Here is a 26,206-nt window from a genome sequence, read left to right on the forward strand (position 1 = left end):
ATGGTGTAAATCGACACTCGGAATATCAACACATCATTGGAAACGAGAGAGGAAGGTGAAGAGCGATGACGCCAAATTTTCCACAGATGCTTGGCTCTGGCTGTTTCTATTCCACGTTTCACATCGGACTACACGGTCGACGACCAGATGGCACGGACAAGGTGGACAGACCGTCTTAAGTCAACTGTAAGGCTGGGCTGGGCCAAGGCCCTCAGCTTTCGTGTCAATTGCTTGGCCCAAGCTGTCCATCCCAAGTCGACTTCGAGTCATCCATAGTCGGAAAAGCAGGCCATCGGGGCTCTAGGTTTGCCTGGCGAGTGCTTATCACCATCCACCTGGGTTTAGCCTCCCTTTGCCACAGACCTCGGTTCGTTTCAGACAGCGAAATAAGTTTATTTTTACTGTTGCCACTAAAACACCGATGGCGCCGTCATTGTCGAGGTGTTCGGGGGGAAACGTTTCAAGCGGTCCAGTCAGAAGCCACGAAAGGGCGGCTTCGGCAGAAGCACCAGTGTTATCTGTCAGGTCTCCGGTGCCCTTGCATCTTTCGAGACCCATCTACAATTGCAGACGGATCAATCAACTTTCCCAGTTCCTGCCTTCGTATTGTCCAATTTTCTACAACTAAGTACGAGGTCTGCAATATCGCCCAGCGCTTTCTGTCGGTCGAAGCGGCGGCTGAGGAGGAACTCCTGGAGCTGCGCCGGGGTGAGTGTATCCTGGGGTATGCGAGCAGCAACCTCGGTGGCGAGGCGTTGCATTTCATCCGATTCTTCTCGGGATGCGATGCCGCTCTGGTCGGATGCTCGCAGCGACCCACCATCTTGGGAAGACGACAAGGATGAGGATGAATAAAAGCGGGCAAAGACCCGAGGGGCCAGGATCCGCAGGAACATCTGCCGCGCGACCTCGGGCGTGATGTACCCAAAGTAGACCCGTTTGTCGACGCGCCCGGGCCGCAGGAGCGCCTCGTCCAAGGTGTCGGGCTGATTGGCCGTCATGATGACGACGCGGTTCTGCACGGCCGCGACGCCGTCCAGCACGTTGAACAAGCCTGACAGGGTCGGGCCATGCACGGCGGCGGCGGCCTGCTGCCGTTGGGTATTGTTATCATCGCTGGCCTTGTCGCGGCGGATGCGGGCTGAATCGACGTCTTCGAGGAGCACGATGCAGCGCGGCTCGACGGTCGCAAAGATGCGCTGCAGCTGGGCGTCGTTGCCGATGTTGGGCAGCGGCAGAACGTAGAGGGGCATGCCGAGAAAGCCGGCGACGGCGATGGCGAAGCTCGTCTTGCCCGTGCCCGGCGGGCCCCAGAACATGTAGCCGCGCTGGTAGGGGATGGCGAGGTCGCCGTAGAACTGCTGGGTCAGGGGGTCGAGGTAGGTCTCGAGGTCGGCGAGGAAGTCCATCTTGGCCTGCTCGTCGAGGTGAATCGTGTTCAGGGCCCGCTTGGGCTTGTACTGGTGCGTCCACGAGCCGTCGGCCAGGGATAGGGCGTGGACCGAGACGTGCGACTTCCGCCGCTCTTGGCTGTAGCGGCGGCACTGCTCAAGGAACTGTTTGATGGGGTCGACGGAGCGGCCGAGGCATAGGAGGGAGATCTGGCGCCCCACGCCTTGCCCATTTCCGCCGCCGTAGTCGTCTGGGTGTCGATTACCGACACCAGACGCCCTAAGGAAGAAGGGTCGACGTCCGCAGAAGAACCAGGTATTGTTCAGGCCGGGGAGGTAGACGATCCTGGGCTTGGCCGGCCCCGGCGGTGGACGGCGGGCGTTGGGGTGAAGGTGCCTGGGAAGCAAGTTTTCGTTGTCTCGGGGGGTGTGGGCGTGCAGGATGCGAGGCTGCCGATGGACCATGACGTTGTGCGTGACCCATTCGAGCACGTCGCCGGAGAGCACGTCGCTGCTGTAGATGGACACGGTGGAGGTGAAGGGGCCGACGAGCAGCTGGACGAGGGGCTTGAGCATGGTGGGGAGCATGTACCAGCAGTTGTACAGGGCGCCTCCCACGGTCGCGGCCGTGAGGAGAGCTGCCTGGGTGCGCCGGCTGAGCCGGTCCAGGAAACGGAAGAGGGGCAGTTCGAGGCCGTGGCCGAGGTAGCCTGCGAGGAAGCTGTTCATCTTTGGGACGGAGAGGGATGAGTTGGGGAAGAAGGCTTGCGAGGTGGGGTTTAGTCAGTCCGTGCATAGATATGATACTCGGGTTGAGGAGGCACGGAGGACTGTTTGGTTTGAATGCCGCCTTCTTATATTCTAGTTCAATTATACCTTAGCTGGGCACCTTCCCCAATGCTGACGTGACACTGTTCCCGGCCCCGGCGGGAATCAGACGAGGCAAACGGTTCGCTGTCGCAAATATGCAGCACGGCATTTATCCATGCCTCTGCCCGCTTTGGAGATCGTTGCGCGACATAAGTTTGATACTCTACTGCAGTTCGCTTGTACCACGAATGACCTGTCAAGACCCTGCGAGAATAAACCGTTCAAGCCGTTCATTCCGCTTATGCCATTGGGAGTAAGTAGAAAATCAATACAGGTGCTACCATGGACCAGGTACGGTTTATTCCAGCGGTCGCTTGCTGTCTTGGACTTTTGGGCAACGGGCGGCCTCCCACGCCTGTAGGACCGCCACGACCTCGTCCGCGTGACCCAGTCTCGCGCGGTCAAAGGCGTTCTCCTCCGGGTAGAAGGGGCCTTTGATGCGGGGATCGGCCCCTTTCCCCAGCAACCACGCCACGACCGCGGCGCCGCGCGGACACTCGGCCGCGTACGCGATCGGCGTGCCGAAGTGCGTGTACATGGGCTCGTGCGAGACGTCCGCGTCGTCGATCCCGTTGACGTCCATCCCGCGCTCCTCGACGAGGAACCGCAGCAGCGCCGCGGCTCGGGTCCCCGCACCGCTGTCCTTGTCCATTGGGGGCCCGTCGCTATCCTTAGGGGACGACGGCGGCCGCCGGGTCGGCTCCCGCGCTCGCGGCCCCTTGCGCGGCGACGTGGAGGACGCGCGGGCTGGGCTCGGCGCCGTGGGCCTCGAGGAACTGGTACATGGCGACCGTGCCGAGCTGGGCGCACGTCTCCAGCACAGGTGGCGGCGGACGGCCTCGCTGCGGGGTGACGCCGGCCGTCAGCCCGTCCACTTTAGCTCCCTTTTCCTCGACGAGCCAGCGCGCCAAAGGTTCCTGGTCTAGGGAGGCCCGGACGAGGTAGTCTAGCAGGCGGTTCCCGCCCTCGGCCGGGCTCGAAAAGCAGAGGCCGTCCTGGGCGTTGATGTCCCAGCCCCGCGCGAGGAGGGCATCGATGAAGTCCCTGGACGGCCATTGGTGGGCAATGGTGTGGGGCCAGACGGACGACACAGGCATGTCGCCGTTGTCCAGCATGTGGGTGATGAGGGGCAGGAGTTGGAGGTCGACTAGGTCGCTGAACACGCCGCGGCTGATTTCTTCGTAGTTTTCGGGCATGTGGGCGCGGGTCATGTCCAGGCACTCTCTCAGCGCGGGTATGGATTTCTTCTCGGAGACGGCTTCCTGCAGCGTCCAGGGATTGTACTCGGCCGACCACGGGGACGGGTCGCCCTCGGTTGAGTCATTGCCAGTGTTCATATTTTCCGGTTTTGCTGGATGACTTTCTCGTTTGCTGTGTATTATTGGGTCATGAGTTCTTGGTTGCGTGGTTGTGGGAGTTGCGCCTTCTCCGGTATGTTGGAGCGCCGGTACCAGGCTTTTGTCAATCGATGGAAGGAGCGATGACTCCTTGCGCCGCGCGACGTCATAGGATCGAGATTGGAAGCGCGACCCCGAAAACACGGATTAAGACGGTCATGCGTTGGGGGCTGCTTACTGAGGGCAAAGGCGACATCGCCCCCCTTCTCATTTACTGAATGGCCGTTGGTTTCATGTAGGTATAAGCATATAAGATAGTGCCGTCATGGCTTGCGGCACGGCAGGCGCCTTTTTGGGGGGCGCCTCCACCTCCAATCCCCACTCCCATCCCGGCAACCACCCGCGCGGGCGCGCCATCGCGATCCTTCGTGAGATTCCTACTCCTAGTGCCCAGGAACCGCCGGATAACGGCTGGAATCTTTGGATCTCATTGGCGCGTTCCCCTGGCCAAAGACTGGAAACCCCCAATCTACGCGAATCCGCCGGGCACAACACAGCCAGGTTGTACATGTTGGCCAGCTTCGGAAACGACCAACAATCCTGTGATCTGCAGCAGAGTCCTGAGTCCTGCATTAGGATTGATGTGCGCTCTCGTCGGTGTGTCGATGCCACACTTGGTTCGTGTTACGTATGGGCCAAAATCTATTGGGTGGGGGTCTGGTGTCGCTTGTTACCAAATGGGAGCCCTGCTGTAGGGTTGAGATAGTCTGGCTGCAGGGTATAGTCAAGGTATTAGTGGTGTTTGGGGCTGTTTCTAAGTTTAGTAGAGTCCTAGATGGACCTCTTGATCCTTTCGAAAGCCATGCGTAGGTATATAGGGAAGTATGAGCGCCTCCCCAATAGAAACGGAACCTCTCTAGTCATACTCAGGCTCAAAGTCATCGGCAAACTTGCTCGCCATCATGTCTCCATCCAATATGGGCTATTTAAAGCTGCTTTTTGTCCTTTGTGTGGCACTCGTCGCCCAAGCATCCCAGTTCCTCCCCGACTATGTGCCCATAGCCAGCAACAATGAGGCCCACGTCCAGCGTCGATTTCAAAACGTCTCCTCTACGTCATCCGCTGTATCCTCTACACACTCTGCCAGCCTCAGTCAAACCGGCGCTCCGTTCTCAAACCAATCAATGACGATCTCCAGCAGTTCCCAAGTTAGATCTGGCTCTAGCTCTAGCTCTTTCACTCCATCAACCCATCAAGTCCCTATTTTCCATAATTCCTCAAGTACAGTTTCGACCACTAGTAGTCACTCCGCTTCTGGTAGCCATGTAGTCTCAGGAAGCCAATCAGCCTCCTGGAGCCTCTCAGTCTCCATTAGCCACCACACCTCTCCCGCGTCCACTAGTTCGACAACCAGCAAGGCAGGCCAGCCGACAAACCGGCCCACCCGCTCAGATACTAATAGTGCTACCCGCTCGGAGACTAGCAGTGCCAGTGAAAGCAGCAAGGCGTCGTCTTCGTTCGTGACCACCTCGTACAGCTCGACAGCCAGCACGGCCGCAGGGCAAAGCACCGCTTCTTCTAGCACGCTGGCGGGTCAAACTCCCACCTCTACCACTTCCACTGGGAGGACGACATCATCATTATCATCATCGAAAGTGGCAATAATAACGTATACGCCGCCTACTACTACAGTTACAGGAGCTGCCGAGACTTCTACTATCATCGCCATCGCCCCTGTCTTTGCCGGAGTTTGGAAGAACAAGGGAGACCTTGAAGATGCCAAGAAAAAGGACAAATATGTCGAGGAGGTTAAGAAAACAAAGGACCAGGTAATTATGAGGAACTCATCACACCATAGCACATACAAACATGTCCTCTAACACTGTTTAGGTTGTCACGTTGTTCAAGAACCTGCCTGACAAGCCAGAGCCCCCGAGCGAGTGCTCCAGCACCAGCGGTAGCAGCGGCGGCAGTCTGATCTCGGGCGTTCTGAACATCCTAAACACACCGGCGAAGCTCATCAGTTGCGCCGAGAAGGTCGTCGGGAACCTGGCCGACGCCGTGGTCGTGAATCCGCCGGTGATTGCGACCGTCACGGCCCTGACCGAGACGTTGAAGCAGATCGGGGAGGAGTTGGAGAAGGACAAAAAGGATGACGAGAATACGTCGAGGGACACCACCGCCACCACCACCGCCACGACGGCCAGTAGTGGCTGCTCGACCAGGTAAGCGACTTTCGATATGTCTTCGTTCCTGTTCTAGTGTTTAGGGGGGTTATTGTACTGCTTATCACGGGAAGGGTACTGACCAGAGGTTGTTATTTCAGTACTGTCAAGAGTTGTGCCCTGACTACCACGCTTTCGACCCTTTGGGTTGCCGATGGAACCACCAGTTCCTCTAAAGTCAAGACGGTAACAACCACATCGTGTGGCACCATCACCGGATGCTCCGTCACGGCAACCACAGCAACCACCACGGTATCCACCTCTACGGTCTCATCGAGCTCCGGTTATATCTGCGGCGCCGGATGCGCCACCGGAGGGTGCAAAGCCGGTGTCAAGAGGACCGCTGCTACACCAACTGCTGCTACAAGTGATGGCGAGCCTACAGCTACGCTAGAGAAGCGAAGCCTGAAGCCTACCGGGACGATTAAAGATGTCGACAAGTACGTGATTGAGCAGCTGAAGGCATCGATCGCCAAGCAACTGGACTGGTCCAAGGGTGAAGCCGTCTCCCAGTTTCACGACTTCCTGAACAAGGTATCGAATCCGTTCATCTCCGGCGTGACCGGCTGTACGGCCATCGTAATTGCCTCTGAGAAGGGCGCGTGGGTGTCTCATTTCATGGAGACGGCACTGATGCCGGACGAGGGACGCCAACCGGAACGTGACAGGATGGATGAGGCCGTTCGCGACGGGAATGACAACTACATCAAGCCCGCAGACCTCGCAGGCGACGGAGGTAAGCGGATTTCGGGGGCTGTGGACTTTTCTTTACTCTCAAGACTAACGCCGGACTCTAACAGGTGCCCTGAACAAAGCCGCCAAGCCGCAAATCTTCGTCTCGGCCGCCTGCGAACACACGAACGGGGTTTGCCACACCGACGGCAACGGAGGGCCGGTGTTTGAGCACGCGAGGGTGGACGAGCTGTTGGACACTCTTTTCGGGCCCGGCACGCCTTTCGAGGGCATTGCCATCGTCAAAAGGGGCTACATCCGGCCGGCCAGCATGACGGAGATCGATGAGTTGGCCGACAAATCGGCACGGGGCAAGGTCCTGGTGCAGTACGATCCCAACCAGCGGGCAGCCGATTTCTCGCAGCCTGACCCGAGGCGAGCTGTATACCGCGTCTGGTTGGAGTCCCAATCATATGAACACCAATGGGAAGCTAGCCAATGCCAGGGTGGCAATGCACCCGGTGGCCAGAAGCGTGCCGACTCTTGCCCCCGGGACGGGACCATATCAGCATCTGCGACGAGCACAGTATTCAGTTCAACAACGACCAGATCCAGTTCTTCGAGAACTGAATCTAGTTCGAAAACGTCGTCATCTGCAACTAATGCAACTGATTCCAGTCCGCCTTCAAAGACGGCGCCGCCATCATCATCATCAAGGGGGACGAGCTCCTCTCCGACAACAACTAAGGTGAATAGTTCCTCAACCTCTTTCAAGACGAGCACAACCAGCAGCCAGAAAGAGAGCACCAGGCCATCGCCGGCGACAACAAAGAAGCCAGACCCCACGACGACGAAGACCAAGCCCGCGGAGCCCCCGGCGACGACGACAGTGACCTGCTCAGACGAGAAGAGGACGTTCACGCAGGAGCAGGCCGACGAGGCCATCGACGACTTCTGCGGGCAAAACCGGGTCTACACCCTGGACCCGGGCCGGCCGTCGCCCTACATCCTGGGGAGCACCGAGATGAACCTGATCCTCAAGCGGTCGCCGTCCAGCTCCAGCGGCAGCTCGTCCGGCTGCGCGACGCCCAAGACCACCACCGTGTCGCTCGACGACTGCAAGAAGTACTTCCACGCCGCCGTCGACGCCTGCGACAAAGGGCAGAAGGACAAGCACGGCGCCCGCTCGCTGACGTGGCGCAGCCCCGATGGCTGCATCGATTTCCTTATCGAGGCGTATGCTTTTTAGGAAGAAGAAGTAGTTCCTTTTGTGGGGTTGGTGTGGCAGGGGCTGGCTGGTTGTCGGTCGGTTAATGCAGATTATTACCTTTAGGTTACCTTTATTTGTCTCACAGTTCAGGTAGATTAGGACGTTTATAGAAGCTCATGGAATAGACCCATGTCAGGTCGACTCGTCTAAAGTTGATATTGTGACCAACCAAGCCATGTGCCGCTACCATCGGGTGATAATTTGCTAATTAGTGGCGCTTGTGTCTGTACGGCCAATATAGGAAATGCCTCGTATTGAAGGCGTTGGTGCCCCGGTGCTTCGGTGGCGGGCTTGGTGGACTTGCTTTTCTGTACACGAGTAATATGAACCCGTTGAAACAATGTCTAAGAGAACTATATCATCGTCAGCTACTATCAACGTTGCGGTGCCGTTCTGGCCATGTAATAAGGAGAATACCGAAGGTCTGTTATTAATTGGCACATAAATTCGGGCTTTTGTGTGACATGTGACTTCGCCCAACTTTGGAGACATGTTTTACATTGTTGACGAGACGGATTCGATACATACAGGTTGGACTGGGGCTCCTAGCACTTGAGGACTGGCTTGGTACCGAAGGTTGGATTGTTGCTGCGGAGCAGGGGCAGCTTAACCCCTTGGCACAGAGCTGAGTAAAATAAGGGCAAGCAAGTGTGAATGTATCGTAGAAGCAGCGAAAGCGGCATGCGCAGTTGCCTACCACTCGGGTGGCACTTTCTGTCCTAATCTTGTTGCACTTGGTGTTGTATTGGCGAATGACCAGATCATCCACAGGAAGACCGCGAGAACCATGTCGATGCGTGTGCGTTCTAGTAACTGTCTCCTGAGTTCCATCCTCCATGTGAATATGCACAGATAAAGCTAGGGGGGACTTTTGAAAACCCAGAAAGGCTCACAGAGCTTCACTCTCGGAAAACGAGCGGGCGCCGACATGGTCTCCGAGCTGTGGTCGACTAAGCTTGCGAACGACCGTGACAAAACATACGATTTCGCATTCTTACCGCGTCGCCAGCTTGTCGAGATTAGGACGCTGACGGTGAAGAGGTTGTTGATAAGGGGCCGGCGTCAACGAAGGGCGTCCCAGCATGCAAGGTCCTACACCACCAGCTCCTCGGCACGAATCGGGTCCCTAGTATGGAACATTCCATCCAAGGCTATCTGACGATGAGGAAGCCAATTACGACGTACAGTCAACGCAAGTGAAACGAGTATGAGTCAGGACTCAAAAAAGCCTCGATCGGCACGATATCACTTCTACGCTGCCTTGGCTCTAACTAAGCTGAGATAACGCGTCCGCATCGCTCACCTCCTTCACAGTAGGGGAGGACGTCGTATCTGACCACCCCTAAGCTCAGCCTGTTGTTGTGCCGCGGTCCTTTTAAATGGGCCTATCATTCTCACGATGCAGCGCACCTACCTACCCGGAAAGGCTTTGTTGACAAATAGCAGTGGCTGGTAGGCTGCCTGGTCGTCGGCACACGGGGTATAAGAGATTTCCGTATTACTAATGGGAAGAGAGACTACGACACAGCCCAACGCCACCGGTCGTGGTCGAACGATTGCTGCTGACGGCTGCCGGATGTCAGCGTCGCCAATTGGTCCCTTTTACGACTTTATGCTTATATACTCGTGCGCCTGCAGGCTTCAGCTGGCGTTGGGAGGCGTCTACAGTACCGGCATGAGCGGTGTGGTGCAGCGTAGGCGGCGTCTTCCTCGGCGCACGGATCATAGTATTTTGCTCCCTTCCCCAGGGGAGGGATCAATAAGGTCGAGACATGAAGTCTGGGCCCAGTATCGACCCCAGTGGCTGGCTGGATGGCGTGCTTCTTTCCCAACGGGCTTATGGGGGATTGGTCCGGAGGGATATAGGCAACGGTCTGACGCTGGCCAAGGACGATCTGTGTAACCAGTCCTTTATCTTATCGTAATTGTCGTATTTTGCGATGACTTACCTGTCCGCGTCCGATCTCGCCTCGCCTCGTCATAGCGTGATGCTGATAGGCCGCCGTGCCCGGGCCTCGGAAGCGATAGCCGGTCGAGTCGGGTTAAGCCGGTTTCTCCTCGGGACTATTGATCGCCAAAAATGACGATATAGGGAGAGCGAGCATCTAAGATGAAACGGATCGTGAGAGGGCTTCACATGAAAGAAAAACTTTTTTTCTTCTCTTGTGCTTATATGAGCAAATTGCATGAAGTCGTGGCCCTCGGAACTAGCAGAATCCCCGTCCTCGTACGGTGAGATCGCGAAGACCTGCTCCGGCGGGAAATGTGAAAAAAAGGGGAGCCTGCCGTCGCTGCAAAGACCCGAAATAGACGGGCCCTGAGTTCGGGAACCCCCCCTGCGCGGCTGGTGAGTCTTCTGGGCGTTGTCGGCTGGGGCTGAACTGACATCGAATTAAAGTTGGGAAAAGACGGGCCCTGAGTTCACAATCGCGATAACGACCCCTGCCGTTGGGACCCTGGAGCCTCGTTTGGGTATGGTCCTTCTTTTCTGACAGGCGCGCGGCGGGCTGGTCACCCTGCAGATGGGGTGGGTGTAAGCAGAGGGTAAGCCGCCCGGAGGGCGCGGTAATGTCTTACGCTGACGTGGGAGATACCGGTTAGATGAATATGCACCTACCGCGTATATCAAGCCAGGACGGCCTTTTAAATAGGGGCAGCCTTGTAAGTGCCATAGCCCCGGGTCGAGAAAGCCTGGTCGAGCGTGCAGTGGTAATCAATAAGCTTTTCAATAAGCATTTCAACATAGCAGAAGAAGACCAAACAATTGTGCCAAGATGGTTTCAGCCAAAGTTTTGTACTTCTCGGGGGAAATCCCCCAGGGCGACCCCGAGGGCGACCAGCGGGTCCTGTTCCGGAAGCTGCACCTGCTCAGCAAGGAGCGCGACAATGTGGTGCTGGCGTCGTTTCTGCACTCGGTGACACTGGCAGTCAAGGACGAGTGCAGCCGCCTGAGCCGGCCACAACGGGAACTGATCCCCCCTTTCGAGAGCGTGCTCGACTTGACAGATCATGTCGTTCAGCTACGAAAGACGTCACTCGGGGGAGCCATCGAGCGGGTATTGGTTCTTGTTTTCCAGTTGGGAAGCTTCATTGCGTAAGTCAACCCTCCCTGAGACATCTAATTAATGGGAATACTAGAGAAAGCTGACCAAATCCCGCCAAAGCTACCATGAGGCTCACCCGTTAGAGTACAACTTCACGGGGGCCAACACCTCCCTCATCGGCCGGGGCTCCGGCCTTCTCTCGGCAGCGGCCGTCGGCCTGTCCCCGAGCATTTCGATGATACCCAGCATTGCCCAAGACATCGCCCGGGTTTCGTTCCGGTTTGGCCTGGTGGTCGACCAAGTCTGTCGATCGCTCGAGGTCTCCAAGGAGGAGATCAACGCCGACGGCGCCTGGGTCTACTGCGTACACGGGGTGGACGAGGACGACGCGCGCGAATACGTTCAGCAGTTCAACGAAGAGAAGGTCGGTGCAGACATTGCCATCCCAGTAGTGAACTACCTGGCTATGTATCAGTCACTAACAGATTTACTAGGGATACCCTCCAACAAACGGCGCGACGGTATTCAACGTCGACAACGCCGGGGGCTCGGTCAGCATAGGCGGACCGCCCAAGACGCTAAAGGCGCTGTTTTCCGAGTCGGACGGCTTCAAGAAAACCAAGAACGTGGCGATGAAGAAGATCCAGGGCATGTGGCACACCGACCGAGTGTACGGCACGGAGCACGTCGGGCCCGTCATCCCCGAGTTCGACTCCAAGCGGGAGCTCCACATGCCGCTGATATCGCCCGTCAGCGGTGAGCCGTTCCGGGAGACCGAGGCGGGGCCCCTGCTCGAGCAAATCATGCAGGAGATCCTGACGGAGCGGGTGCGGTGGGACCTGATCATCGACACCGTGTCGCGGCAGCTGAAGCACATGATGCCCGAGTCTGCGCAACTGGTCAGCATACAGCCGTCGCACTACAACCACAACCTGGTGGAGCGCTGGCGGGCCGAGCTGCCCCACGCGGCGGTCTCGGACCTCGCTCTGATGCCGGCCGCCCTGGACCTCCCCCTCGGGACCAGCCCGCCCAAGGACACGCGCTCGTCCAAGTTGGCGGTCGTCGGCATGGCGTGCCGGTTCCCGGGCGCCGACAGCCCCGACGAGTTCTGGGAGCGGCTGATGCGCGGCGACGACATGCACCGGCCGGTGCCGCCGGACCGGTTCGACGTGGCGACGCACGTGGACCCGACGGGCAAGAAGCCCAACACGTCCAAGACGCCCTTCGGCTGCTTCGTCGAGCAGCCGGGCCTGTTCGACGCCATGTTCTTCGGCATGTCGCCGCGCGAGGCCGAGCAGACGGACCCGATGCAGCGGCTGGCCCTGGTGACGGCCTGGGAGGCCCTCGAGAGCGCCGGGTTTGTGGATGGCCGCGGCGTCGTCCACCGCCAGCGCGTCGGCACCTACTACGGCCAGGCCAGCGACGACTACCGCGAGGTCAACACGGGGCAGGAGGTCGGCACCTACTTCATCCCCGGCGGGTGTCGGGCGTTCGGACCCGGGCGCATCAACTACTTCTTCAACTTCTGGGGGCCCAGCTTCAGTGTCGACACGGCGTGCTCTTCGAGTCTGGCGGCGATTCAGGCTGCGTGCTCTTCGCTGTGGAGTGGCGATTCGGATATGGTCATTACTGTAGGTTTTGCCAGCCCCAAACTACTAACAGTCCCTGAACTTGTGAGTAGAGTGCTGATATAATCGCGTTTGTCACTTGTAGGGAGGAATGAACATCCTCACAAACTCGGATGTGTTTGCTGGGCTAAGCCAAGGCCACTTCCTCTCCCCCACGGGCAACTGTAAGACTTGGGACGAGGGAGCCGATGGATATTGCAGATCAGGTATGCCTCCGCCTTTCCAACCTATATAACAGCAAGGGATTTCTCAAAACGTGGAACTGACATGCGATTGCCAAACAGATGGAGTTGGTAGCGTGGTCCTAAAGAGGCTCGAGGATGCCGAAGCCGACAACGACAACATTCTTGCGGTGGTCTTGTCAGCTGGCACTTCTCACTCGGCCGAAGCGGTCTCGATCACCCACCCCCACGATGCGGCCCAATCGTTATTGTACGATCAGATTGTCCGACGCGCCGGAATCGACCCCCTGTCGGTCGGTTACGTAGAGATGCACGGCACCGGAACGCAGGCCGGTGACCCTACCGAGATGAGATCTGTGACCAGCGTGTTCGCCCCTGCCCGCAACCATGGCCACCGACCGATTCCTTTGCACGTGGGCACAGTCAAGTCCAACATGGGCCACGGAGAAGCAGCAGCCGGTATTATGGCCTTCGTCAAGACAATGCTGGTCTTCCAGCACGGCAGGATCCCGCCTCACATCGGCGTGAAGACTGGCCTAAACCCGGCACTTCCAGACCTGAGCAAGATGGGAGTCGTTATTCCGCATGAGGGTGCCGCTTGGGGCCCGGACAGCAAGCAGAAGAGGCTGGCCATGATCAACAACTTTGGTGCCGCCGGAGGCAACACGGCCATGATCATCGAAGAGTACAGCCCCAAGCCACGGATTGGCGAGGACACACGAGAGACTCATGTCCTTACGATCTCAGCCAAGACGGCTCAGTCGCTCAGCTGGAACATCAGGAACCTCGTCGAGTTTATGGAAGGCACACCAAATGTATCCCTTGCCGACGTTGCCTACACACTCTCCGCCAGAAGACGCCACTTCGAGTACCGAAAATCCGTCGCCGTCAGATCCGTCGCTGACGCCATCAAGCAACTCCGCCCGCACATCGAGACTGCTATTTCCCAGACCCCGTGCTCTGTGAAGCGGCCCCCGGTCGCCTTCGCCTTTGCCGGCCAGGGCACCTTCTACTTGGGAATCGGGTCATCGCTCTACCTCGACGCGCCCGCCTTCCGCTCGCAGCTCGACCAGTTCGACAGTCTTGCCCGTCGCCAGGGCTTCCCCTCCTTCCTGCCGGCCATCAACAAGACCTGTGCCCGCGAGGACGTGCCGGCCTCCTCCATCCACCTTGCCATCGTCTGCGTCGAGATCGCCCTGGCCCGCATGTACATGACGTTCGGCCTCAAGCCCACCGCCGTCATCGGCCACAGCCTGGGCGAGTACGCCGCCCTGGCCGTCGCGGGCGTGCTGTCCGACAGCGACACCGTCTTCCTCGTGGGCACGCGGGCCGCCATCCTGGACGCCAACTGCGAGTCGTACACCAACTGCATGGTGGCGGTGCGCGGGTCCGTGGCCGACATCACGCGCGAAGCCGACGGCGCCCCCTTCGAGGTCGCCTGCATCAACAGCCCCAAGGAGACCGTCATCGGCGGGCCCGTCGAGCAGCTCGAGCCGCTCTCGGCGCGCCTGACCAAGGCCGGGCTCCGGGCGACGCGCCTCGACGTGCCGCACGCGTACCACACGGCGCAGATGGACCTCGTCGTCGACGACCTGATCCAGCAGACGCAGGGGGTCGTTTACAACAAGCCCCGCATCCCCATCATCTCGCCGCGCGACTCGGCCGTCCTCGAGGCCGGCGCCGACATCGACTCGTCGTACCTGCCCGTCTCCCTCCGCAAGACGGTCGACTTCGCGGGGGCGCTGCACGTGGCGTGGGAGGCCGGCGTGGTCTCCAAGGCCACCGTCTGGCTCGAGATGGGCCACCACCCCGTCTGCGCCGGCTTCGTCGGCCGCACACTGTCCGAGACCCGCCTCGCGTGCTCCAGCCTCCACCGCGACACCGACAACTGGACCTCGCTGGCCAAGACGCTGAGCAGCCTCTGGGAGCAGGGCGGGCTCCAGATCGACTGGAACGAGTACCACCGCCCGTTCGAGGGGGCGCTCCGGCTCGCCCGCGTGCCCAACTACGCCTGGAACAACAAGAACTACTGGATCCAGTACCGCGGCGACTGGAACCTGACCAAGGGCCAGGTCCTGCCCGAGCCGGCGCTGCCTACTGTTAGTGGGTTCCACACCTCGAGTGTTCATCGGCTTTACTCGGAGAACTACGACGACGCGACGGCGCAGGTCTTGGGCGAGTCCGACATGACCGCCCCGGTGCTCAAGGACGTGATTGAAGGGCATGCCATGAACGGTTATGGCGTTGCCTCTTCGGTAAGTTGATAACTAAATCAATTGCCCCCCATGTTTAGAATGTGTCTGACCTTCGATAGTTCCTTCACGCCGACATGGCTTTCACGATGGCCAAGAGGATCCAAGACAAGGCCTTCTCGGCGGACCTCGGCGGCATGGGCATCAACGTGGCCAACTTCGAGTACCACGACCCGGTCGTCAAGCACGCCGAGCCCATCGCCCCGCACCCCATCCTCGTCAACGCCGAAGCCGACCTGGCGCAGCGCTCGGTGCAGGTCAGGTGGTTCAACCCGGCCAACGAGAAGTGGTACTGCCACGCCACGGCGCACTACGAGGACGCGTCCGCCTGGCTGGCCGACTGGGCCCGCACGACGCGCCTGGTGACGAGCCGGATCGACGCCCTCGAGGCCATGGCGGCCCGCGGCGTCGCCAACAAGCTGACGACGGAGCTGGCCTACACGCTGTTTGGCAAGCTGGTCGATTATGGGAGTATGTACCGCACGATGCAGTCGGTGGTCCTGCACGAGGACGAGGCCTTTGCGGAGGTGGTGTTCCCCTCCGATACGCAGGGCGAGTGGACGGTGCCGCCGCATTTTATTGATGGCTGCGTTTCGTTGTCGGGATTCATCCTGAACGGAGGTACCCACTTCGACAACACCAACAACTTCTTCATCACGCCCTCGTGGAAGTCGATGCGCTTCGCCAAGCCCCTGACGCCGGGCGGGCGCTACCTCGCTTACGTGCGCATGGTGCCCGAGGCCGCGTCCGACAGCGAGGCGTACGGCAACAACAACCTGACCTCGTACGTCGGCGACGTCTATATTCTGCAGGACGGCGAGATCGTCGGCGTGGTCGAGGCCATCCTGTTCCGGCAGTGGCCCCGCGTCATGCTGAACCGCTTCTTCCGTCCGCTGGGCGCGGCTCCTGCTCCTACTCCTGCCGCCGCCGCCGCTCCTTCCAAGAAAACAAAGAAGGCGGCGCTGGCACCTAGCCCACTCCCACCTGCCAGCTCTCTGCAGGAAAAGGCCATGGCCGCAGCACTGGCGGCCAAGACCACCACTTCAGCACGCTCCGTCCCTGCTTCCGCCATGACCCCTCCCCGATCCGGCGCGATGAGCAAGACCGGCAGTCCCAAAGCCGTGCCCCAGCTCGACTACAACCTGCTCACCCCCGGCGACACGACCCCCCTGCACGGCCACTCGGGCGGCGCCGGCGCCAAGACCCCGGCCACCGACAGCGACGACGAAGACGCGGTAGGGGACGTGGTGGGCGACAGCGGGGCCGCGTCGCGCGCCATCGAGATCCTGGCCGAGGAGCTGGCCATCGACATGGGCCTGCTGACCGACGAGTGCGAGATCGGCGACATCGGGCTCGACTCGCTCATGTCGCTCGTCATCTCGCAGAAGTTCCGCGAGGATTTGGGGATCGAGATTCGGGATGCGTTTTACCTCGAGGTGGCGACGATTGGGGATCTGAAGAAGTTGGTTTCGTAGATGACGAACGACAACAGCGTGGGAGGTTACATGTGGGCAGACTGCCGGAGTTTTGTGTTTGGGCTTTTCTTTTCCTGTGTTGCGGGGGTACTAAGTATGGGATATAGACTTTGGGACGGGAAAAGAAGGCACTCGCTACGATTGATGATGGCGATTGTAGAGGTATGGGAGTCTATGTACGATATCCTGTCTACGCCTGCAAAGGTACGTACATAGTTGGACCTTCATTTTTGGTGGGAATTGGGTTTATGAAATATATTTCTGTTACCATGCTGAACCTGTCTCGCACGACGCCCGCCATTCCTTCCGGTGGTATTGCCCTTGGCGTTGAAATGACCACTGATGGGCTTGAGGTTCGCTCCGGGGGGCTCTTCTCTGTAACTAATAGTGGACATTATGCGGTTGTAACAGTCTGCATTCATGAAATCACGCTATCTTGTTCTAGACCAGTCTTAGGGTTGTAACTTTTCTTCTCTAAGGTTGCCACACAATCTCCAACAGTGAAAGTCGGGAATCCGCCGGGTATCTAACATCAACCACCTTGAAACGCTGGTCTGCCTGGCTAATGACTTGTTCCCATTCCTCAACTTCACGAACCTGGGATTATGGATGTCGATCAGAATCAATAATCGTCCCGGGCAAAGGGAAGAAGGGGTTGATGCGTACCTTGGAGTTGAAGAGTATCAACATGCCGAAATCGATGTTTCTGGAGCCCTGGATCAGCATGGCAAAACAAAGCAGGAGAAGGAGGGTGTGGACGCTAAGTCGAGTAGCTTACCGTTGGTTCCGCTCGACGCTCAAACTCATCGAGCCGGCGGGGGGCATGATCTCGTCGAATATGATGACCTTGGCACCGGGTTTCAGGGAAGGAACCAAGGCTCGCAGGATGCGCTGCACATGAGCATCAGGCCAGTTGTGCAAGACCCAGCGAAACAAATACCTGTTATCACCGAAGGTCAAAAATCAGCATACATCCAAACGGTCGAGGGAGATAGGGGAGGGAGGAAGGGAGGGAGGAAATTAGAAAGGGAGAGGTTTGGGAAATCAACGAATCTGACCCCTTCTTTACGTACACATCAGCGCCCCTGACCGGCTGCTCCTCGAAAAAGTCGTGCGGCATGAAGGACACGTTCTTGCCATCGCGTGTCCGCGCCGCCTTCAGGGCGCCGGGCAAGTCCTGAACCACAATCTCCAGCCCCGGGAACGCCTCGGCCAGCGCAAAAGCCACGGTGCCTGTGGACCCGCCCAAGTCGACCACCTTGGCGCCCTGCGCGTCTGCGGGCCAGCTCTCGATAAGATGCCGCGGCGCATACGCCTCGTCCTGCTGGAACGCGCCCATGACGCCCGCGAACCGCCGCGCCTGCTCCGGGTGCTTCTCGAGGTACATGTACATCCCCGGCTCCCCGTCGCCCTTGGCGAACATGAACCCCGTCTTGCCCGGGTCGTCCGCCGCGGGCGCCTTGCGCAGGGCCTCGGTCAGACCCGCCGCCCCGGGCAGCAGGACATCGTTGGAGAGGCCCGTCCAGTCCTTGATCAGGGGCTGCCGCGCCATGACCTTGGTCGTGGCCGTGTGGGCGACGTGGCCGGGGCGCGGCTCGCGGAACATGTGGTAGGGCATGCCCGCGCGCAGGATCTGGCGCAGGACGGCGGGGCCGACGCCGACGGCCTCGGAGAGGGACTCGTAGGAGACGTCCGCGTCGCCGCCCGTCAGGGGCACGTGGCGGGGGATGTCGAAGTCGAAGATGAACTGGGTGACGGCGAACATGGTCATGACGGCCCAGCCGGGCACGAGGCGCAGCTCGACGGGGCCCGTCGCCAGGTCGCCCAGCTCCAGGCTGGCGTCGATGAGGGACCGGCGGCACTGCTCGATGTGGGGAGGGTACTTGACGTCGAGCGGGGCGTCGGGGCCCAGGCTGAGGGGCGGGAGTCCCTGTTCCTGACGATAGGCCTCGATTTTGGCGGTGCTCTCGCCGACAACGCTCGCCAGGTGGGTGGCTCGGCTGGTGCCGGAGGCCATGGTAGTTGTTGCACCGTGGCCGTTCATGGTATCAGGCGGTTTGGCTTCTGCAAATCTCACGCGGCGGCAGGTCTTGGTAGTGACTTGGATGAGGTGAGAATACTCGGCGTCGTTATTGGGGGGGGGGCCTTTGAACCACCTTGTGACAAACCAATGACGGTAATACATCATGTCGTGAATGCGAGTTGAGTAACTTGAGACCCCTGAGATGTCACGGCTGGTAAATGCATGTAAGCAAGATAAAGCAGCCACCAAGCACGGCATAAGCAAATGCATAAGCTGTAAGGTTGCCCCTAAGCAAAATTCCCGACTACTAAATACGTAAGCATGCATGAGTAAGGCATGATTACCTACTGCAAGTACGCCATCTTCAGTAGTTGCATAATTCCAAAGGCCTGGGCTAGCTGCAGGAGAAACGCACAGCTAGAGCATACAACACAACGAAATATAAACCTTATTCTTGGAACGTACTTGGTGTTTCCCTCCACGAAAAGACAATATGGTATGGCGGCTCTTGACAATGACTCGTGAGATCAAACCTTCATACGAGTAGGATGATATGGGTGCGAGCGACCCCGTACCTGGCCGTGGGCAAACATAGCGATCGAGGGCCAACACCACCAGTACAGGATTGAAAGTTCGCAAAGACAATAAAATTACGTGTACTTACTGAATTCCAAGTAAACTTGAACGAGCTCTGCTCGACGAACGGCCCATCACTAAAAATGCATTTACATGGTTCAGAATGGGAAGACGTGTATTAACCGAACTTTTGAGAAACAAATGCAGCTCTGCTTAGACCTTGCCCCACAAGTTTGGGTTGGACGTGATGCACAGCTCTCGCTTCATGTGTAGGAACCGCCGTCTATGTTCATGGGCGGCAACGTCTCTCGCTAACTTGGGCGCCGAAGACGACCCAGTAGCCGCAGGGGAGACCCCATTATCCGGAACGCCAGCGATGGGCACGGGGACCTGCAGGAAGTCCGATGCATCGGCACGCTTGATGGCCTTGGTGTAGATGCGTGCCATCCGCTCATACCCCTCGCCGGTGGGATGCGTCCCGTCGTCGGTGATGTCGGATATCTGGAGGGCGTCGGGCTCCTGGCCGTCATAGTGCACGTCGGCGACGACAATGGGCAGCCCCTCCTTCTTGAGCCGGTTGTACAGGTCCATAAACTGTCGGTTGATGTCCTGGATCAGCGGCTCGCAGTGGGGGATGCGACTGGGCGTCAGTGTGCTGAGGACGACGAGCGCGCGCGGCGATGTGGCCAGCAGGTCCCGGATGAACTTGTCCATGTCCTGCCCAGCCGAGTCCATCTCGAAGTTCATCAGGGCATTGTTGATGCCGGCGTTGATGATGAAGACGTTGGGCTTGTACTTCTGCACGGCGGGCTTGGAGCGCTCGTGGATCTGCGAGACGCGCACGCCCAGATAGGCCTCGACGTCGTTGTCGGGGAAGTCGCCCACCTTTTGGGACCCCACCATGTTGACGGGCACCTTCAGGGCCACGAGCGCATCCCGCAGGGGCTTGCGGAAACCGGTGTTGCCGGGGGAGTGCTCGCCGCGAACAGTGGAGGCCCCGAGGGGCATGATGCGCAGTGCGGTGCCATTGGCGATGCTTCCCGGGAATTGACGTTTGTCGGCTGGTGTCGTTGCTTGCGGATCAGTCTTGTTTTGCGAACCTTGGGGCAGCGGGGCGGAGGAACCTTTGCCGTCTTCTGCTGATTGAGATTGATTGTTGTTGTTGGAGTGGTGGCTTGCGAAAACGTTGCTGGCACCGAGAGCTTTGTGGATAGCTTGTAAGCTCGTTTGATCGGATTCAAGCCTAGTTAAAAACGTACCAATGAGGACGACGGCGATAACGACCAGAAGAGACAGCACGGCCAGAACCTTCTTGGTGCGAAGGAAGCCGAACCGCGAGCCCGACTTGCCGCCGCCGCCCTTGGGCATTTCCTGGTTGAAGCCGCTCATTGTGATCGTGGTGGTTTTTGCGAACCAGAAGGACAAGAAGTTGGGTGAGATGGCGGCTGGCGTGTTTTCCCTAGTAACCCCACGGTTGACGGGAAGCTGGAACGATTAATTCCCCCTAGCTCTTGGCAAGCGCGCGTACTTAAGTGGACAAATTGCCAAGTTGGGGGTTGCCAACTTGCCAGTTGCGGGGGCTTTGGGGCGATCTTGTTTGCTTTTCGGCGACTCAGCCCCAAGATGGGCGCTTGCCGTAGTGCCGGAATTCCGGGTTGGCAGTGTCTAAATAAAACTGCTTGGCGCTTAGCGCTGCACGGGTCGCGTTTGACAGGTCGTTCGGACGTTCTAGGCGCTACTTGGTTGGAGTTCAAATCAAGATTGGGAGGAAACGCCATCAAGATTCATTTCCCCAAGAAACACAGCCCAGCAAACAGCAACACACGGCTTTATGGATTATCCGAAGATTGAGAGGACACCCGCGTGCCCCGCGACCGCAAGCAATTGTCCTTCTTCTGTTTGCTTTTAGTCATTCTTGTTTGTTTCGATTTGTACCACGCGGCCCCAGCAGAAACAAAGACCGACAAAGAGTGGGCCCACTTAGAATAGAAACACAAAACCCCCCATGATAGCCATTTGGCATCTAATTTCAAGTACCCTTCCGTTGGACCTACATTCAAAGAGACCTCCTTGCATAAGGGCGGGCTTTTAACTTATGGTATCTCAAGATGTTTAGAACAGATATAAACCCGCTTAGCAAGGAGCAAATAAGACTATGCGGGGATCTGGGCGGCTACGTAATATAGTCAGGCAACCTTAATTTTGAGTGGAGTTGAGTATGCAGTATTTATAAGGAACCCCTGTCTACCCTATGGCCTTGCTGTTACGGTATACCTTACAGCAGTGTGGGATCCCGCGCTTCCCGAATCCAGGCCCTGGAACCATTCTCTTTCGTTTCAGTGCGTATATTTCGTGGGCTTGGGAGCAACGGTCATCATAGACCCATTTCTGTACCCTCACCCTGTCCTGAAAACTCACAGCTTCTTCAAGCTCGCCTCCACGATCCCAAACTCCAATCCAGGAGCCCGATGCACCCCATCGACCGTCAACCCAGCCCGATCGAGGACCTCGCGAAACCCGCGCTCCGTCCGCTCCTTGCCGCCGATGCACAGCATGATCATGTCGGTCACGGTGCTGAACGCCGTCCCCGCGCCGTCGTCCGCCAGGATGTTCTCGGCGATCAGCACCTTGGAGTCGGGCGCCATGGCCGGCACGATCTGCCGCAGCAGCTGCACGAGCTCGGCGTCGCCCAGGTTGTACGCGACGGCGCGGAGGTGGTAGGCCCGGGCGCCCGTCACGGGCTGGCGCGTGAGGTAGTCGTGCTCCAGGAGCCGCACGCCGGCCGGTAGTAGGCCCGTCGTCTGGGCCAGCGCTAGGGTCTCGGCGCGGTCTTCTAGGACGCACTGCTCGGGCCGGATCTGCGGGACGGCTTGCAGGACTTCTTTGATGACGTGGCCGTTGCCCCCGCCCACGTCTACGAAGACGGGCCGGTCGCGGTCATCTTCGGAAGACACCAGCTTGGCGAAGTCATAGAAGCCCGTGTAGGGCCGTAGGTGCTGGACGTTGGAGGCTAGAGTGTGTATGCCTTCGGTTCTCGCCGGCATGTTGGAGAGAATCTCGAAGGTGGCCTTGCCCTCTTGGCCTTCATTCCACGTAAAGGGGCTGTACTTGGCGTTTTGCGCCTCTTCCTTCGCCCTCTCGGACAAGTACTCGGGCAGCTGAACCAGAGCCCTAATCCCCTCATCGTAGCAGGGCGAGAAAAGGGCACCAATCGGCCCCGCATACGCCAAGGACGTTTGCGTGTGGCGGTATGCGCCACCATCCTCACGGACGAGAAAGCCGGTTCTGGTTACCACTCTCAGGAGACGCTCGAGCAGGGATGGTTGGGTTTCGGTGGCCACTGCAAGGTCTTGGAGAGAGATAGAGCCAACGGCCGGAATCTTTTGCAGAACGTTTAACGATAGAAGCGTCCTGATGACAGCCGTTTCCATGGTTCGGAGGATCATGTCCGTGGCGTGCTCTGCAGGCGACTGCACAAGGTTGACCAGTTCCTCTGACTTTTTCAAGAATGGCTGGCTGTCAACGCAGAACTGTTCGGAAGAGCCCTTGAAGTCTTTGCTCATGTCGGCAATCTTTGCCGCAAGGGCTTGGATTTGAAATAGCTGATCAGCCGCCATGGCGAATAGTATAATTGGATTAATTAGAGTGTGTATGGCAAGAGAATGAGGATAACGCAGGGCGGACCCCTTTTCGAATATCAAAGACTATAGAGGCGCATTCGTTCTGGTTGCGATGTAATGGATGCTCACTCCATCTGGTCAGCTGTGTAAGCCGCCTGTCACGGCTTGTAATGGTCACAATATGCATGTAAGCAGACCCAACTATCTCCAAATAGGGGTGTAATACCTTGATAAGTGCATAACCCCTGAACGAGTGCAGCTTCCTGGCGTACAGTGTATATAGAACATTGAGCTTCCGTGTATCACCTCTTGCTCAAACAACCAGCATCGCATCAAATTGTATTCCATTGTATTATTACCATGTCTACCACCGAGGAATGGGTCCGGGACTTCGAGGCCCTCTGCAGCCGAGTCCCTCCCACATTCGCTTCTGGCACCGTGGATGAAAAAGTCCGCATCCGAGCTCTGCGCGTGGCCGAAAAGACGGTGCACCAGCTCCATACCCCCATGACCTTCGCCGAGGCGCAGACGTGGGCGCCCCTCGAGCTCTTCGGCGCCGGCGTGGCCTGCGAGATGGGCATCTTCGACGTCCTGGCCCAGCACCCGGGGCCCCTCGGCATCGTCGACATCGCCACAGCACTGCATGCCGATCCAGCCTTGGTAGCCCGCATCCTGCGTCTGCTGGATGCGCATTACATGGTCGATCAAGTGTCCCTGGGCCAGTATGCGGCCAACGCCATCACCAGGGACTACACGCAACCCTACCGGAAGGGCAACGTCATGACGCAAATTGGCTTAATGCCCTCGTATTTCGGCCTCCCGGCTTGGCTTCGCGCCAACGACTACAATATCCTGCCTGACGCGAGCCATTGTGGTTGGCAGGTCGGGGCCAACACTATCGAAACGTTCTGGGAGAGCATGTCCAAGGACCCGAGTCTGAGCAAGTACTTCAACGATTACATGGCAGTACCTCGTACTACCCAGGAAGAAGACTTTGTGAGCTTCTACGACTTCGACAAGGCCTTCGCCAACTCCAAGGCGAACGACATCATCTTCGTCGACATGTAGGTCTTTTCCCAACTCCCTCGAGTGAAAGAAAACAACTACCAAATGGAATAAAGCCAAGCTGACAGTGTCTTTAATTCACACAGCGGCGGCGGTCTCGGCCACCAAGCCAAGCGAGTCCGCGCCGCCTTCCCACCGTCAAGGGGCCGCGTCATTCTGCAAGACCTGCCCCAAGTCACGCGCAAGATCGCCGCGGGCTCGCTGCCCGACGTCGAGATCATGGACCACGACATGGCGGACCCGCAACCGGTGCGGAACGCGAGGGTCTACTACCTGCGCGGCGTCATCCACAACCACGCGGACCACGTCGCCGCCAAGTTCCTCGCGCGCTTCGCCGCGGCCATGGGGCCCGAGTCGCGGCTGCTGGTGCACGAGGCGCTCGCGACGGACATGCACCCGGGCAAGGACGTCACGCGGTTCGATCTGAGCATGCTAGCGTCGGTCGGGGGCGCGCAGAGGTCCGTGGCGGAGCAGGCGGCGCTGTTGGAGAGGGTTGGGCTCGAGGTGGTGGGGAATTGGAGCACGCCGCGGGAGTGGTCGATCATGGAGGCCCGGCTCAAGAGAAACTAGGGGCGGTATGTTTGGGACCTTAGATTGTTCTCGTATATCATGTAGAAATGAGATGTACATTTTTATCGCGACTCTACTGTTAGTGTTTGGTAGCGTGTGGTTGCCTGGTTGTTCAAGTTACTGGTTTCAGGGGCAGATCATTGTTGTTCGCGCTGTGAGAAAGCGCCATCATTCGCAAAGCTGAAAATGCAGTCTTGATAGTAAATCGGTCAATTCCGGGGACTTGTTCATGGGTTTGTATGGAATATGGTCTGATTGATTTCAGAAGACGTATCTGCCTTTTTTAGAACTACCTAGGTATCAGCCCGAGCTCCCGAAACTTGTCAAACGTCCTGGTGAACGCTTCATAAGAGTCAATGTGACCCGTCCAACCGTACCGGCGCGCCTTGTCCACGCTCAGCGTCGCGCTCCATGTCCTTCGAAATAGAAAGTCCCCAATTTCCCAACCGGCGAGATCGAATGTAGTCTTAGCCCCCGGGAGACCCTGCCGCTCGCACAACTCATCCCACACCGCTCGCTTGTCGCGACACCACTCCCCAAAGCCCCAGCCGTCAAGCTGCAGCTCGCCACCTTCATCCGGCGCCGGCTTCTCGAAGCCCTGCTCTGAGTCCGCCCGGGCACCGAGGCTGGCCGCGATCCGTGGCCACATGTCGCGCCAGCAGAAGGCGTCGCCGTTGGCGACGTTGAAGGCCTCGTTGGCGCACTCCCGACGCGTCGAGACGAAGGCGGCCAGGTCCGCAATCAGGGGCGCGTACGTCGCGTCGTCGGCGCCCTCCCAGTAACGCCGGTTCGTCGGCATGGGGGCCTCGGTCCCGAGCTCGCGGCAGATCAGGAAGTAGACGGCCATGGTCAGGCCCATGTTCAGGCCCAGGGGCTGCGCGTTGGCGCCGATGATGGCCTGCGGCCGCACCACATTCCACGACCACCTGGCAGGCTTGGCCTTGTCGTCATGGCTACTGACGCTGCCGCTGTAACCCCCACTGCGCTGCGACATCTGGGCCAGTAGGCCCTCCTGCGGAAAATAGAAGTTCTGGAGCGGCCCGTGCCGGCGCGGGTCATTTTCCCGTGCAGGCGAGGGCACAGGCTCGACGTGCAGATTGTAGTATTTGCCTCCCGTCTGCAGCGTGACGTTCTGCAGATGGGGGGCGGTCTGGTCGAGCGCCACCAGGAAATGCTCAAATAGGGCCGTGTTGGCGGCGTACGCCTCGGAGAAGTCATCTTTGTGCAGGTAAGAACAGAAATAGGCGTGGGTGACGGGGCGGCAGACCTCCTGCATCTGTTTCACCAGTGACGGGACATCGTGCAGGAAATCGAGGGCGACGAATGTGATGCGAGGATCTGTGACGGTGGGAGGCGGCTTGAATGCACTCCGCGACGTGACGATGATGGAGGACCAGTCGTCGGGGGTGGTGGTGTTGCACAGGTGCTCCACCAGAGCGCTGCCGCTGATGCCATTGGCACCGGTGATGAAGGCGGTCTTCGTCATGCCGTCGTGCCGCGAATCTGGTGGCGTGCTCTGCATGCAAGCCATTTACTAGCTACCAATCAATTACTACGAAAGGAATACCAATCATTCGGTATAGATTGAGACATGTCTCAGGCCGCCCGCGGGCCGCATACTGTGGCTTTTGTTTAACTGGGCTGCTGGAAGCGGTGCAGCTTGGCTGTCATCAAGAAAGCTTACTTGATTGCCAGTGTCGAATGTAGGCTTATTAGCGCTTAGATGGCAGGTCATTATCCCACTGTACTTAGCGGTTACAGTGAAATGCAAGTCGCTGTAAGCCATGCTAATCAACCAAATGGCTAGCGCCATAGGTCGCCTAACCTCATGGACCTGGCATTGAATAATCACTGGTGTAATCAATTGCTTGCAGTACGGTTGTCAGTATGTAGGTAAGTCGTTTGCAAAACACGGGCAATGACGCCCCGGATTACCCCCCAAATTATGCATAATTACAAAACAGACAATCGTGATTCTCCCCTGGATGCGACTTGATCCAGGGGAA

General features: G+C 58.4%; 9 protein-coding genes across 9 annotated transcripts; 3 read left to right on the forward strand and 6 right to left on the reverse strand.

The window, feature by feature from the left end:
- Nucleotides 1–575: 575 nt before the first annotated feature.
- Nucleotides 576–2,120, reverse strand: PG985_010232 (P-loop containing nucleoside triphosphate hydrolase protein; the record flags this gene model as incomplete). Its single annotated transcript, XM_066830000.1, has 1 exon — nucleotides 576–2,120. One exon carries the CDS (start codon nucleotides 2,118–2,120, stop codon nucleotides 576–578), a length of 1,545 nt encoding a protein of 514 aa, XP_066682390.1.
- Nucleotides 2,121–2,698: 578 nt separating this feature from the next.
- On the forward strand, nucleotides 2,699–3,187 carry PG985_010233 (uncharacterized protein; the record flags this gene model as incomplete). The annotated part of the gene is made up of 1 exon (XM_066830001.1): nucleotides 2,699–3,187. One exon carries the CDS (start codon nucleotides 2,699–2,701, stop codon nucleotides 3,185–3,187), a length of 489 nt encoding a protein of 162 aa, XP_066682391.1.
- A 3,429-nt stretch (nucleotides 3,188–6,616) lies between these two features.
- PG985_010234 (uncharacterized protein) lies at nucleotides 6,617–7,955 on the reverse strand (the record flags this gene model as incomplete). Its single annotated transcript, XM_066830002.1, has 4 exons — nucleotides 6,617–6,948; nucleotides 7,014–7,389; nucleotides 7,433–7,736; nucleotides 7,849–7,955. The coding sequence occupies 4 exons, from the start codon at nucleotides 7,953–7,955 to the stop codon at nucleotides 6,617–6,619; spliced, it is 1,119 nt and encodes a 372-aa protein (XP_066682392.1).
- A 2,584-nt stretch (nucleotides 7,956–10,539) lies between these two features.
- PG985_010235 (polyketide synthase) lies at nucleotides 10,540–16,346 on the forward strand (the record flags this gene model as incomplete). The annotated part of the gene is made up of 6 exons (XM_066830003.1): nucleotides 10,540–10,859; nucleotides 10,930–11,233; nucleotides 11,304–12,440; nucleotides 12,523–12,643; nucleotides 12,722–14,874; nucleotides 14,934–16,346. 6 exons carry the CDS (start codon nucleotides 10,540–10,542, stop codon nucleotides 16,344–16,346), a joined length of 5,448 nt encoding a protein of 1,815 aa, XP_066682393.1.
- Nucleotides 16,347–17,120: 774 nt separating this feature from the next.
- On the reverse strand, nucleotides 17,121–18,390 carry PG985_010236 (uncharacterized protein; the record flags this gene model as incomplete). Its single annotated transcript, XM_066830004.1, has 2 exons — nucleotides 17,121–17,286; nucleotides 17,420–18,390. The coding sequence occupies 2 exons, from the start codon at nucleotides 18,388–18,390 to the stop codon at nucleotides 17,121–17,123; spliced, it is 1,137 nt and encodes a 378-aa protein (XP_066682394.1).
- A 768-nt stretch (nucleotides 18,391–19,158) lies between these two features.
- PG985_010237 (uncharacterized protein) lies at nucleotides 19,159–20,334 on the reverse strand (the record flags this gene model as incomplete). The annotated part of the gene is made up of 1 exon (XM_066830005.1): nucleotides 19,159–20,334. The coding sequence occupies one exon, from the start codon at nucleotides 20,332–20,334 to the stop codon at nucleotides 19,159–19,161; it is 1,176 nt and encodes a 391-aa protein (XP_066682395.1).
- A 1,025-nt stretch (nucleotides 20,335–21,359) lies between these two features.
- PG985_010238 (Demethylsterigmatocystin 6-O-methyltransferase) lies at nucleotides 21,360–22,562 on the reverse strand (the record flags this gene model as incomplete). The annotated part of the gene is made up of 1 exon (XM_066830006.1): nucleotides 21,360–22,562. The coding sequence occupies one exon, from the start codon at nucleotides 22,560–22,562 to the stop codon at nucleotides 21,360–21,362; it is 1,203 nt and encodes a 400-aa protein (XP_066682396.1).
- Nucleotides 22,563–22,925: 363 nt separating this feature from the next.
- PG985_010239 (uncharacterized protein) lies at nucleotides 22,926–24,200 on the forward strand (the record flags this gene model as incomplete). Its single annotated transcript, XM_066830007.1, has 2 exons — nucleotides 22,926–23,629; nucleotides 23,717–24,200. The coding sequence occupies 2 exons, from the start codon at nucleotides 22,926–22,928 to the stop codon at nucleotides 24,198–24,200; spliced, it is 1,188 nt and encodes a 395-aa protein (XP_066682397.1).
- A 289-nt stretch (nucleotides 24,201–24,489) lies between these two features.
- On the reverse strand, nucleotides 24,490–25,722 carry PG985_010240 (3-oxo-Delta(4-5)-steroid 5-beta-reductase; the record flags this gene model as incomplete). The annotated part of the gene is made up of 1 exon (XM_066830008.1): nucleotides 24,490–25,722. The coding sequence occupies one exon, from the start codon at nucleotides 25,720–25,722 to the stop codon at nucleotides 24,490–24,492; it is 1,233 nt and encodes a 410-aa protein (XP_066682398.1).
- Between the last annotated feature and the right edge of the window lie 484 nt (nucleotides 25,723–26,206).

The sequence above is a fragment of the Apiospora marii genome (genome assembly GCF_038362585.1).
Source record: "Apiospora marii strain CBS 49790 chromosome Unknown utg000006l_segment0_segment0, whole genome shotgun sequence".
Taxonomy (NCBI): domain Eukaryota; kingdom Fungi; phylum Ascomycota; class Sordariomycetes; order Amphisphaeriales; family Apiosporaceae; genus Apiospora; species Apiospora marii.